Consider the following 12,688-nt stretch of genomic DNA (forward strand, 5'->3'; position numbering starts at 1 on the left):
AAAACGGAAAACAAATGGAAGAAAAGCCTAAGATACTAAGATTTCTTATTTTTTATTATTCGGTTAAAATCATAAAAAAAGATGAGTTCAAGGCAGTGTTGGGGTCAGGTACAGATAGAGGTTGGCTGTATTTGAGTTTGTGAGAGAATTTAGCCAGCTGGGATTAAGGAAGAACACTTGGAAATCTATGACTTGAGTCATATATTCAGTTTTTTAAAAAATGAAAGGCTTTTTTTAAAAGATTTTATTTATGTATTTGACAGAGAGATAGAGAGCACAAGTAAGCAGAGCAGGAGGCAGAGGAGAAGGAGAAGCAGGGTCTCCACTGAGCAGGGAGCTTGACAGAGGGCTTAGTCCCAGGAGCCTGGTCATGACCTCAGCCGCAGGCAGATGCTTAACTGACTGAGCCACCCAGGCACCCCTGAGGGATGATTTTTTTTTTTTTTAATGCTGTTCATTAATAGTATCCTTTGTCTTTTCATGGGAGGTTGCAAGAAAGGTTGCAGATATTTTCTATTTATGCAAGATTGATTTTTTTTTTAAAGTGACCCAGTGTCAAGATGGGAGTTTTTTGAAGATTACATGTAAAAGTCATAAAATGATTGCTTTATTTATTTATTTATAATTAATATACAATGTTATATTAGTTTCAAGTGTGCAACATAGTGATTCACCAATTCTGTACGTTACTGAATGCTCACCAAGATTATAAATATAGTCATAATCTATTATCATATATTATAATATTGATTATATTCCTTCTGCTGCATCTCCATGATTTAATTATTTTCTAGGAGGAAGTTTGTACCTCTTAACCCCCTTTATCTATATTACCCACCCTCCCATCTACCTCCTCTCCTGAAGCCATAAATTTGTCTCTGTATTAGAGAATCTGTTTTTGTTTGTTCGTTTGTTTTTGTATTAGATTCCACATATGAGTAAATTCACATGATATTTGTCTTTCTCTGACTTCTTTCACCTACCATAATACACTCTAGGTCTACCCCTATTGTCAGAAGTGGCAAGATATCATTCTTTTTTATGGCCAGGTAATATTATAAATTATAATATATAATCTTTATCCATTCATCTGTTGATAGTCACTGTTGCTTTCATATCTTGACTATTGTAAATAATACTGCAATAAACATAGGGGTGCATATACCTTTTCAAATTAGTGTTTTCATTTTCTGTGGATAATACACAATAGTGGAATTACTGGATCATATGGCATTTTCATTTTTAATTTTTTGAGGAAACTCCATACTGGTTTCCACAGTGGTTGCACCAATTTATGTTCCCACCAACACGGGTTCCCTTTTCTCCACAGTCCCTCCAATACTTGTTATTTCTTGTTATTTTCACTAACCTTTCTAATTGGTGTGAAGTGATATTTCATTGTGGTTTTGATTTTCATTTCCCTGATGATTAGTGATTTTGAGCATCTTGTGTCTCTTGGCCATCTGGATGTCTTCTTTGGAAAAATATCTATCCAACTGCTCTGTCCATTTCTTGATCAGACTATTTCTTTTTGGTGTTGAGTGTATTAGTTCTTTCTATATATTTGGATATTCACCCCTTATTAGATATGCCATTTACAAATATCTTCTCCCATTTATTGTTTTATTTAGAGTTAACATTTCAATATACAATATTTTCTAAAGTGGTATGATTTTTGATTGTCCAATATCTTCAGGACAAGAATGATCTAAATCTTAAAATAGAACATTAAACAACATAGTGGTTTCTTACGGCACTTAGCTACTAAGTATAGAAACCAACCAAAGCCAACTCAAATGTACAGAGATTCTGAGATAATATGAAAAATCATACATGATCATGCAACTAAAGATAAGAAATAAAGATGGAATCTGTGGGGCCTAATTCCTCACTCAAGGATTACAGGGCTCCTTTCATTCCAATTTTCTGTCTCATGGCTCTCCCACTTCTGTGTACATGTTCCAATATTCCTCCTCTCTAACTGCCCCTGTTCCCATCCCCACCCCAGCTGTTCCTCTTACCCATGTTAGCACAACTGCCATTAGGTGGCCTTCACATTTCTCGGTTTAGATATTTAGAAAAAGGATCTTGGTGACTCAGCTAAACCTACAATTTGTTTTCATTTCTATGGCATTTTCCTCATTGATCTAATTACCTGTCAACAGGAAGGAGAGGGATGCTATTGGTACCTGAAGCTGCCCCTCTCGGGAACACTATCTGGGTGGAGCAGGTTGAGGTAAATAAGGATGTTAAATCGGTCAGCCACATTGACTGACATATCTAATATATGTATACTTCTGGGGGAAGCATTAGTGGGAATACTTCCAGAATATAGAGTAGCCAGCAGAGAGCCAGAGTCTATATGTCAAGTTTAATTTCTGTGTGTTTATGTATGAACTAAAAACCAAGTTTGAGAGAGATTTTTCAAACAATGAAAGCAAAAACCTTAACAAGTAAAAATCAATAAATAACTGTCTTGAACAGTCTTGGCTAGGCAGAGAAAATAGTTTGTTTATCATCCACATCCCTTAAGTAGCAGGAGCTAATAGAATTTGAATTTAAAGCTCTTACTCCAAAGACTCATTACTCTTTCAGATTTACGATTGCACTTTACAATTGCAATGCTAAATATTTAATATTTCTACTTTAGTTCTGAATGTACTTTAATTACTCTATATAATGTGGAAAATTGCTTTCTTGTTCAATTTTTTGTATACACAATGGAAGAAAAAAGTTGTATTACTATTGATGTTATTTGAGTAACAATTATTTTAAAAATATGACTGAAAAATGAAGTTCCTAATGTAATCTTTGTCAAGGAAAATACATATTATTTTGCTAAAATATGAAGAAATGCAGTTACCTACTAAACATGTGATTAATATACATTGATGGTTTCCTAGGACTTAATGAGAACAATGTTTTTGTTTACTTGTTTGTTTGTTTGTTTTAATCTAGTAATATGTCTTTGTTTCTCTCTCATCTACTCCCTAACCTAAATCTTGCTATGTAATCTCATTTTTTATCAGTTAAAATGAATAGTAGGTAATTTCATTGTAAGAACTCTGAAAATTTCTGAATTCCATCATGAAACTATTAGCAAAATATTAGAAGTAAGACTATGACACAAAACCAAGGTTGACTATGCAGTTAAAAAGAAATGGAGAGGACTCTGGTGTGTTTAAATTCCCCTTTGTCCATTTGGACAAAGTACAAAACTGCAGAAGCATCATTTAAAATGTATATCACTGGCAAAAGTAAGTCTTATTTTTATAAGCTAAAGAAAATAAAATATATGTTTTAAAATGTCAGTACCCATAACAATTGCTTTGCTTTAAAGTGTAGGGATGATTGGAGCCATAACTCTATAAGCACAGTGCTCTATCACTGTCTGTGAGGGTTCCCTCTGCAACTTTTGATTTATGTCAGGCAAGTTTACCAACAGCACTCAAAGTTTCTTAATATCTCCAGCTGTATAAAACTTATATATCTATAGTAAAACAGGGCTCCTCATATAATCAACAAAGATGTTAGATAAAATCAGTTTCCCATATCTGATGAAATAAGGAAGCCAACATGGTAAACTCCTATCTACTACAGATGCTGAATCAGAAGAATAATGAACTGGATGAATAAAGGACAATTTGATAGAAATGTTGCTGTCCTTTATGAACTAATAGTTAAATATGTCATAGAAATACAGTCAGTAGTTGCAGTATTGTTTTATTTTAATTTAAATTTTTGTGTTAATGTGAATCAGAATGCCATTCAAAAAATAAGTGATAGACAAGAGAAGAGCAATTGCAATTTAATTTCTTTTCCATGCGATAGGATAAAAAAAAATCGATATCACAGGAATGAACAGAGAGGGAAAAAATGCCATTATTGTAATCCTGAGGGAATGGGATATAAGACAAATTTTGGAATGGTCCCTTCTATCCACCATGAGTTCATGGCACTATGCTGGGGGCTCTGCTGTACTTGAAGCTGCATCAGTGACTCGTTTCCTGGTAGGAGAAGATGCTGAAAGGGTAACTGAGAACCTAGAAATTAATAGAGTTAAGTGTTCAAAAAATACTGAATAAAATGAAGTAAATGAGACTCCAAACTACCATATGTGCTATTGTTTATGGAATTTCTGGAGTCAAGCATAGATTTACCCATAGTTTCCAAGATCAGAGACAGTTACTACAAAGTACAAAACTATGGCATTTCGGTTCAAAAGGCATAACATAATATAATTATGAGAAAAATCAAGCAAATTCATCATAAAGATATTCTTTAAAACAACTCATTTACCCTTCAGAAATAATCACATTGTGAACAACAAAGGAAGGCTGAAAAAACTATTCAGAATTAGAAGAGCCTAGAGAAAAAAAGATGATTAAATGCAACATATGATGCTGGATTAGACTCTACATCAGAAAAAAAAAGGGAAATTTGACTATATAGAAGATTATTGGTCAGTGGGCATAATTTGAATAAAAGCTATATATTGTATCAGTGTTAAAATTATTTTTTTTCAGCATTAAAATTATTGATTTTGATAGATGTACTGTGGTTATGCAAGAGAAGGTCCTTGTACTTAGGAAAATGCAGGCTGGAGTGTTTAGATGTAACAGGTCACAGTGTTTGCAATTTACTGTCACGAGTACTAGGCAGGACTAGAAAGAGCCAGAAGGACAAAAGATGAACAACCCATAAATCTAAGTGAATGATGTAGATATTCACACGACTATTCTTATAACTTTTCTGTAAGTTTGAAATTATTTTAAAATAATGAGTTAAAAACAAAGGTATGACAAATATTCATGCTATAGCTCTGATAATGGCTGATCATGTGGACTTTGAGATTATTTCCTCTGTAAAATAAAAATAATCTACCCCTTCCGTCTTAGAGGTACGGATCAGTGAGATAATGGGGTTCACAAAGTACTATTTACCTTTTCTAAGATTTGGACATATATTTTAGAGGAAAGAAAAGAGTGATTTTCAACCCATGTCACAGATGAAATTTAGTTAGATTTTAGATAGAAACTTTAACTTTTGTTTTCAATTCTAATACAACATGCCTCAATTAAAGAATGCCCCAAAAATGAAGCTTTTCTCTGTAATGGTAGTAGTAGATTTTAAACTAAGAGTAAAAATTGCTAAAACAAGTAAATTCAAAAAATGCATATAACCATGTGACTATGGGTACTTGCTGCTTACAGTTTTATGGTATCAGTGCTATTATCCTAGTGAACACTTCCATTTCTTACATTTCAATTATAAATGAACTAACTCATCATAGTGTTCTGAAGTTTGAGAAGGGTCAATTTGGTATAAGGAACATCTTTGATGTCTCTACTGGGCACTAGTTTTGGTTGTTTGTTTGTTTTACTGTGTGTTGGGGATACAAAGATAATAAGTTCTTTACAGTTCTAGCTCTTTACTATTTCTTCTTCACATACCCAAAGTACTCCTATTCTTTTGATTTTACTCTTCATTAAAACAGGGATACTTTGATAAGTCATATATTTATACTTTTCCCCCATATTTTGGCTGAATCTTACTCAGAGCATTACCTCAACCAGCTTTATTATTACCTGGAATAATATGAGAATCACTTGTATCATTCCTGCAATAGATCAATATCACTGAAAATCTTAGAAAAATAAATCACATTTTCCCCAACCGCTTTCATCATCAGCTGGTTCACTCTTCCTCCATAACTAAACTTCTCAAAGCAACTTCTCAAAATTACTGGTATTTTAACAAATGCCAGGTTCAACATTTTCTTAATCTGTATTATTTTTGTGAAGTGATTGACCCAGCCAACCCCTCTGGTCTTTTATTCTGGAACTTTTCTCCCTTAGACTTCTAGAAAGTCTGTATTATCTCTTTGACCGTAGCCTCTGATTTTTATTTGGTTTCATTCTCCATGGTTCTGGTCTTGGCACACTTCTCTTTTTTCCCTTTTGGGATTACATGTAATTAAGTAATCTCAAAATGACTTCCAGGAAGTCTGCAACTCCAGATTCATGTTTCCTCTTCAACACCATGTACTTGGCACAATCACCTGCTTTATATCACTACGCCTAGTCTATACATGTCACATTATCCGTAGTGTGCCAGAGCCTCCAACTCTCTATTTCCAAACCTACCCTCGCATCAGCATGTCTACAGCTCTCTGAAAAGGGCCAGTCGGAAAAGGAAAGTAGAAAAGGAGAGACATTTTTTATAGAATGAAAAAGAGAGCTTCATCTAGCAGGAATAGTGTGTAGTGTTCTACAGTAAGAAATAGGAAAACTAGGTACTCCTTGTAATAATTTAACTTGGGATAGAAATTGATTGAAGTGATGAGGAGATGTAAGATGGAAGCAGGAAAAGAGAGAGAGCAAATGCAAGTGAGTGCATTGGGGCGGGAAGTTTGAATGTTAAGCATAACAATAAAATGTGGCACGTTATGCCCTTTTATTTATTCTTTACTAGAATACAAAAGTTCTTCACCTGAATAAAATGTTACTTGAAGATAATTTTTAACTCACCATGATAAATCGGTCTTTCAAGATATTTAGGGAAATATCTTCTCAGAATAAAATCTGGCTTATACTGTTACAGAACAGTACGCATTAATGTTTAAAAATTAGTCAAAACCTCCTGCAGGAGAAAGAGCTAAATTACAGTTTAAATAATACTTTTTAGCTTGAAATATACCCCATACTGTTAGATAATGCAAGGATGTTGAGAAAAGTAACAAAAAACTAATTCACCAAGTTTGTAAAATCAAATATTCTATACTCTAGGTAATCTTAACATTTCTCAGTCACTGTAAATCAGATTATTCTTGAAATTGTACTTAAGTCAAGGTAAGATAGTCTTCTATTTACAAAGGTAATTTAGTCTCCTGAGTAGGTAATCTTGTTAAAATATTGTCAGGTTAACTGAAATTGATTTGTGTTTACTAAACATAGTGAATACTAATCAAACATTAGATACTGAGGTGTTGGAGGTGTTTAAACCTTTGATAGACACTATTAGTGCTTCACAGAAGGATTCTTTTTTGTCTCAGGGGTCAACATTGCTTTTTAGATTGTTCTTTCAAATAAAGAGAAAATGAGGAGTAATGGCCTGTATTTGCTTTATGAAATTTTGTGGTTTGGGAATATTTGGGAGAATTTGGGATTGGTTTTGGGGGGATTATTTATGTTTTATTTCCTTTGCTACAAACACCACATTTGCTTTTCCATCTGCTTAATTCCATTCCAGGTTTGCTATTCTCTACCACTCATAGCATCATTGAGCTCCACATAATAGCTTTTATAGGAGACAGACATTACTAGGCAATTTGAAAAGCAGGTTGAAGATAAAGCCTGATAGCTCACGTGCCCTGGCCTGGTGACTTGGCTCACTTCTGAAGCTTATACCAAATGGGCTGCGTGCGTTCCTGTGGTGTCTGTGTATCAGCTCTATGAGGCTTAAAGAAACATTTCCCCTAATACAATAATAAACCCACCATAATCATCCATTTTGGGGAAATTTTACAGTTGTTGGTTAACCTGCTCCCTTATGCCCTGCAATATTCATTAGCAGATTTCTCTGTTTATGAGTGATATTATATGGAAATGGTTATGGGAAGCTAACAGATGTAACCACTGAAATAAATTAGAAGGAAAAGTTCTGTTTTTTACAGATGGTTGTATTGAATATGCTCCCCCCCCCCTTCCACTTTAACATTTAGTTTTCTTTCAACAGAAAACTTTTCTTTACTGACTACGGGAATGTGGCCAAAGTGGAGCGATGTGACATGGATGGGCTGAACAGAACAAGGATAATTGATTCAAAGACAGAGCAGCCAGCTGCACTGGCACTAGACCTAGTCAACAAATTGGTTTACTGGGTAGATCTTTACTTGGACTATGTGGAAGTGGTGGACTATCAAGGAAAAAACAGACATACTATCATTCAAGGCAGACAAGTAAGTACAATTTTGTTAGAAAATGCAGCTAAGGTGATAAAATGAATGGTGTCATACTAGGAAGAAGACCCAAAATTTGAATTGCAATGTTGAAAATTTCTTATGAAGTCAAGCTGCAAAGGGTCATAAAAATTGTGATGTATTTCCTATATGGGAGAATGTTCTTTTCACAGTGCATTCCATAATATCGAAGATGCCTCTGACTTCCTTCTTTGCTCTCTTAAAAGCAAAGCACACAAAACAAAAGCCAACAAAAATAAAATAAAAACAATAAGCAAAAGCAAAAGTGCCACCCTAGTAAGAAAAGAATTAGGATAAGACAGATGTTTTGACCTATTAAAAGTAAAACTTACTAAAATCTAATTTAAATAGTTTATTTATAAGGAGCTACACTACCATCTATCCCATGTGGCCTTGGAGATACTGTACTAACAAAAGCAAATGCCTGCTCACAAAAATAGTTTTATTATTTTCAAAGTTTGAACTAAATTTTGCCTTTTGATGTGTTCAAGTACTTCTTAGAATGAGAATTCTGTGAAAGTCAAGATCTGAGGTCAAGATCTTTCCCATCTGTATAGTTTTTGCCTTGCTGAATTACAAGGTTTGGCAGATAACACTCAGTAGACACTTAAAGGAGATCTCTAAGTAGAAATAAGCTTATTTGCTAATGTACTTTCTCAAATTCAATTTTACCTCAGTGATTGCACTAATTTCTTGTGAGATTCTTATTCTATGGAGACGAAATATGTGAATCCCTTTTCTTTCTTTTGCAATCCAAGATAAAAGTATTCTGTAATGATCCCTTAAAGTTACCTTCCCTTTCTAATCAGTTTTAAGAAAAAATCTTTTTCCTTCTTTGACAGACAAACAAATGCACCAAGCTGGGAATAAAGAAAGAAAGAAAGGTCTGCAATATTAGAGAAGAGGCCAGTTATATCTTTCATTATTTTGCCCCAAAAAACTTAATTTCTTTGGAAAGCCTTAGTTATGACTTTTAGAGGATCTAATCTCTAAAATGATTATGATAGGTCATCTTTTTACCTATATGTAATTAAAACTCTAAACTTTGGGGGCACCGGGTGGCTCAGTGGGTTAAGCCTCTGCCTTCGACTCAGGTCATGATCTCAGGGTCCTGGGATCGAGCCCTGCATTGGGCTCTCTGCTCAGCAGGGAGCCTGCTTCCCCTCTCTCTCTACTTGCCTCTCTGCCTACTTGTGATCTCTCTCTATATATCAAATAAATAAAATCTTTAAAAAAAAAACTCTAAACTTTGAAACTAGGATAAAAATTTCAAATAATTTTCCTCCTGATTACTTTTAAAAAGTTTTCTAATGTCTGGTTTTCAATTGTTCATTTTTTTCATTTTCTTTTCTTTTCTTTTTTTTTTTTTTTTCTTTTCTGATTCCCTAAATATATGCTTACTGGGCCACTAAGTCATACAACATGGATACATTTTTTTTTCTAAATATCTGGGTTGTAGGCAGAATGGTCTAGCCACCACTCTAAGCTCCTCCAGCCTGTGTCAGGAGTAGCAGAGCAGGCAACAGTGTACTTACTTTATGGAATACAGTCTCTTCTGAAGGAAGGAACAGGGACAGTGAGTACAATTTCATCTTTACTGTCTGAACATATTTTCTTCCCTGCCCAATTGTCCCTTCTGGGCTGTGCTTTTCCCTCTTGGGTGTGGGTTGGCAATTATGTAAAGAGCAATGTAGGTATGCCACAACCACACTCCCCGATGAGTCATTCCAAACTTTGGGCAAAACAGGCATGAGATTAATTGTGATGGAAAAATTGAGTTTACTTGCAATTTTTATAGGAAAAAGTTTTGCTCAAGTCAAATTTGGGTTTGGATTTATCTAGGGAATATGATATCAGCTTATGTGCAAATGCACCCCCACCCCTTCTCTCTGGCACATGCACCTGTGCATGCACACACACACACACACACACACACACACACACACACACATACACTGGGGAATGACCCTTACATTGGAAAACATTATTTGGACTTTATTTTGGGCTCCTCATTAATTCCTATCTTACATTTCTCAGTTGGTTAAGTGTCTGCTTTTCGCTTAGGTCATGATCAAGGTCCTGGGATGAGCCCCCAGTCTGGCTCCTTGGTTAGCGTGATTCTGCTTCACCTTCCTCCTCTGCTCCTCCCCTCACCTTGCTCTCTCTCTCTCTCTCAAATAAATAAATAAAATATTAAAAAAAAAATTCCTACAGTCAAATCGTACATACTTTTTTAAATTCTCTTAACTACAAATCTATACTAAAAGTACCATATAATGCCAAAGAATTGTGAAAGATTTTTCCAACAGAATCTCTACAGCAAATCAAATTATAACCTCACCCCATCCTGACACAGAACCATTTAAATTAACTATAATAGGAGGAATGCCAAAAAGCATTGTACTTAGCATGTACAAGAACGAGTCAACTCGTTCTTCCTCTGCTTTACTCAAAACTTGCCATGACTGTAAGATGTCCATTACTCCACTCAATTCCCAGGACTTCTGCTTAGAGAGTTATGTTGTTCAAGTGCCATTAGTTACATTTCCAGTATGAATATGCTTTAGAAACATGTGATTTCTGAGTAAAGTACTGGCTTTTTTTTTTTTTTTAATTATTCCAAATACGTAGTTTCATTATTTATTGTTTGCCATTCTGGGACAAGTATTCATCTAAATGTAACTAGTGGCTTAAAGAAGTGGGATTTAAAAAAGTATATATATATATATATATATATATATATATATATATATATATATGGGATTTTGAACTTATAAAATAAATTTTAAAGGTGTTTTCTCATCAGTCCTTACATAGCCAGAGCTATATTTTAGATTTTGTATTTCCTGACTATATGAACAAGCAGTCCATTAAAAAATCTCAAATTTTATATAACACTGCCATAAGCATCTTATTGAGTATGCTTGGAAGTTTTATTCTCACTTGCCTTTGAAAAGTAGCTACCAAACATGTTTTTTTAATGAATCATGAATAAAATTCTCCACACATTTGGAACTGCTTTATCTACTACTGCATAATGTTTTCTTTTCAGAGAAAAAATTTAAATTAGTGAAATGTTTAATTCTTTGAGAGAAAATAAATGATGATATGTGTGTGACTTTCCTACTATGGGAATTTTCCCACAGTAGTAAATAGCAATCAGTTTTTCTTTCAAGTTGAAAGCAGCATAATTAAAAATCATAGTTATTTTTGCCCCTCCATATAGGTCAGACATCTTTACGGCATAACTGTGTTTGAAGACTATTTATATGCAACCAATTCTGATAACTTCAATATTATAAGGATAAACCGATTTAATGGCACAGATATTCATTCATTAATTAAAATGGAAAATGCTCGAGGAATTCGAATTTATCAAAAAAGAACTCAACCAACTGGTAAGACACAAGACTTCTTCATTGCCTTTAAAATGGTGGGCTGAATGGGCTATGGTCCTTGTACTTTGTGTGGAGTTAAGGTGGGTGAGTCATAAATTCTTTTGATAGCAAAAGTGTACATGTCTGCTTGATAAAATGGAATAGCACTCCCTGCACAAGTCTAAATGACAAATTGTTCAGTTCCTAGTGAATTGTTTCTACAACCACAGAATTGAAATGATGGCTAGATTTAGATTCAGGAAAGAGCTTTCAATCATGATGTGTGTAGACAGATGCTAAGATGCTAAAGATTTTTTTTTTTTTTTTTTCTGTATCATTTTGGGAGACAGAGACATTTCAAATCAGGTGACTCTCTTATAGTGTCTACCCAGTTTTTATCGCAGTCATTCTGGTCTCTTAACTTACCCTAGTTATGCTTTAATACAAATTAATTTAAAAAATAACTTTTAATGAGAGGTTGTAATGTTTCTAATTATTTCTTAAAGATGCAAACTAGTTATTTTTGCATAGTAAGTTAGTGATCCTTGTTCATCAATACAGTTTATGTTCCATTATATATAGAATAATGTAATGCACAAGAATAACCAACCCCAAATTTTCATCCCTTTTTTGTGCTTCAAATTGAAACTACTTTAGAATTATCTAAATATTAACATAGATTTAGTTGAGACAATGTATTTTCACAAATCTGTTTACAGTACATTTAAATTTGGAGTTCTGTAAGTAACCTTATTAGATTTGGTGTTAAGATTTATTTATTTGTCAGTTATTCATTGACCATTTACTGTGTACCAGAAACTATTGTATAGACATTATTGTATAGACACAGCAATGAATAAAACAGCCAAAAAATTCTTGCTTATATGAGATTTGCATCCCACAGAGAAAACATAATTTTAAAATGATCAAGTAAATTATTATTATTTTAGAAGATTAGGAGTGCTATAGAGAAAAATAAAGCATAGAGGAAGTCTCAGGGATGAGGGTGGGTTGCAATTTTATATTGAATGGTAAGAGGAAGTCCCACTAAAATAATGAAATTAAATGAAGACTTGAAATAATTGAAGAAGTAAGGCACAGACATGGCAGGTAAAGAGATTAGCAAACACAAAACCCATGCGGAAGAACACCTTTAGATTTTTCAAGGAACAGCAAGGAGATCTATGTGTCTGAAGCAGAATGAAAAAGGGAAAAACAGGTAGAAGAATTAGGCTGGAGAAATGAAGGAGGACCACAACAAGTAGGGCCCTAGAGATAATTCTAGAACCTTCTCCTTATACTTTTATTGAGATGAGGAGTCCTTGAGAAG

At 34.0% G+C, this 12,688-nt stretch overlaps 1 protein-coding gene across 1 annotated transcript in view; it reads left to right on the forward strand.

The window, feature by feature from the left end:
• The window catches only part of LRP1B (LDL receptor related protein 1B), a 2,013,404-nt gene that overhangs the window by 1,128,896 nt on the left and 871,820 nt on the right, over nt 1–12,688 (forward strand). The window contains exons 8-9 of the mRNA XM_046019480.1: nt 7,738–7,960; nt 11,208–11,379. Coding sequence (XP_045875436.1) covers nt 7,738–7,960; nt 11,208–11,379 — 395 coding nt within the window. The remainder of the gene's footprint in view (nt 1–7,737; nt 7,961–11,207; nt 11,380–12,688) is intronic.

This window comes from Meles meles, chromosome 9 (assembly GCF_922984935.1).
Source record: "Meles meles chromosome 9, mMelMel3.1 paternal haplotype, whole genome shotgun sequence".
Taxonomy (NCBI): Eukaryota; Metazoa; Chordata; class Mammalia; order Carnivora; family Mustelidae; genus Meles; species Meles meles.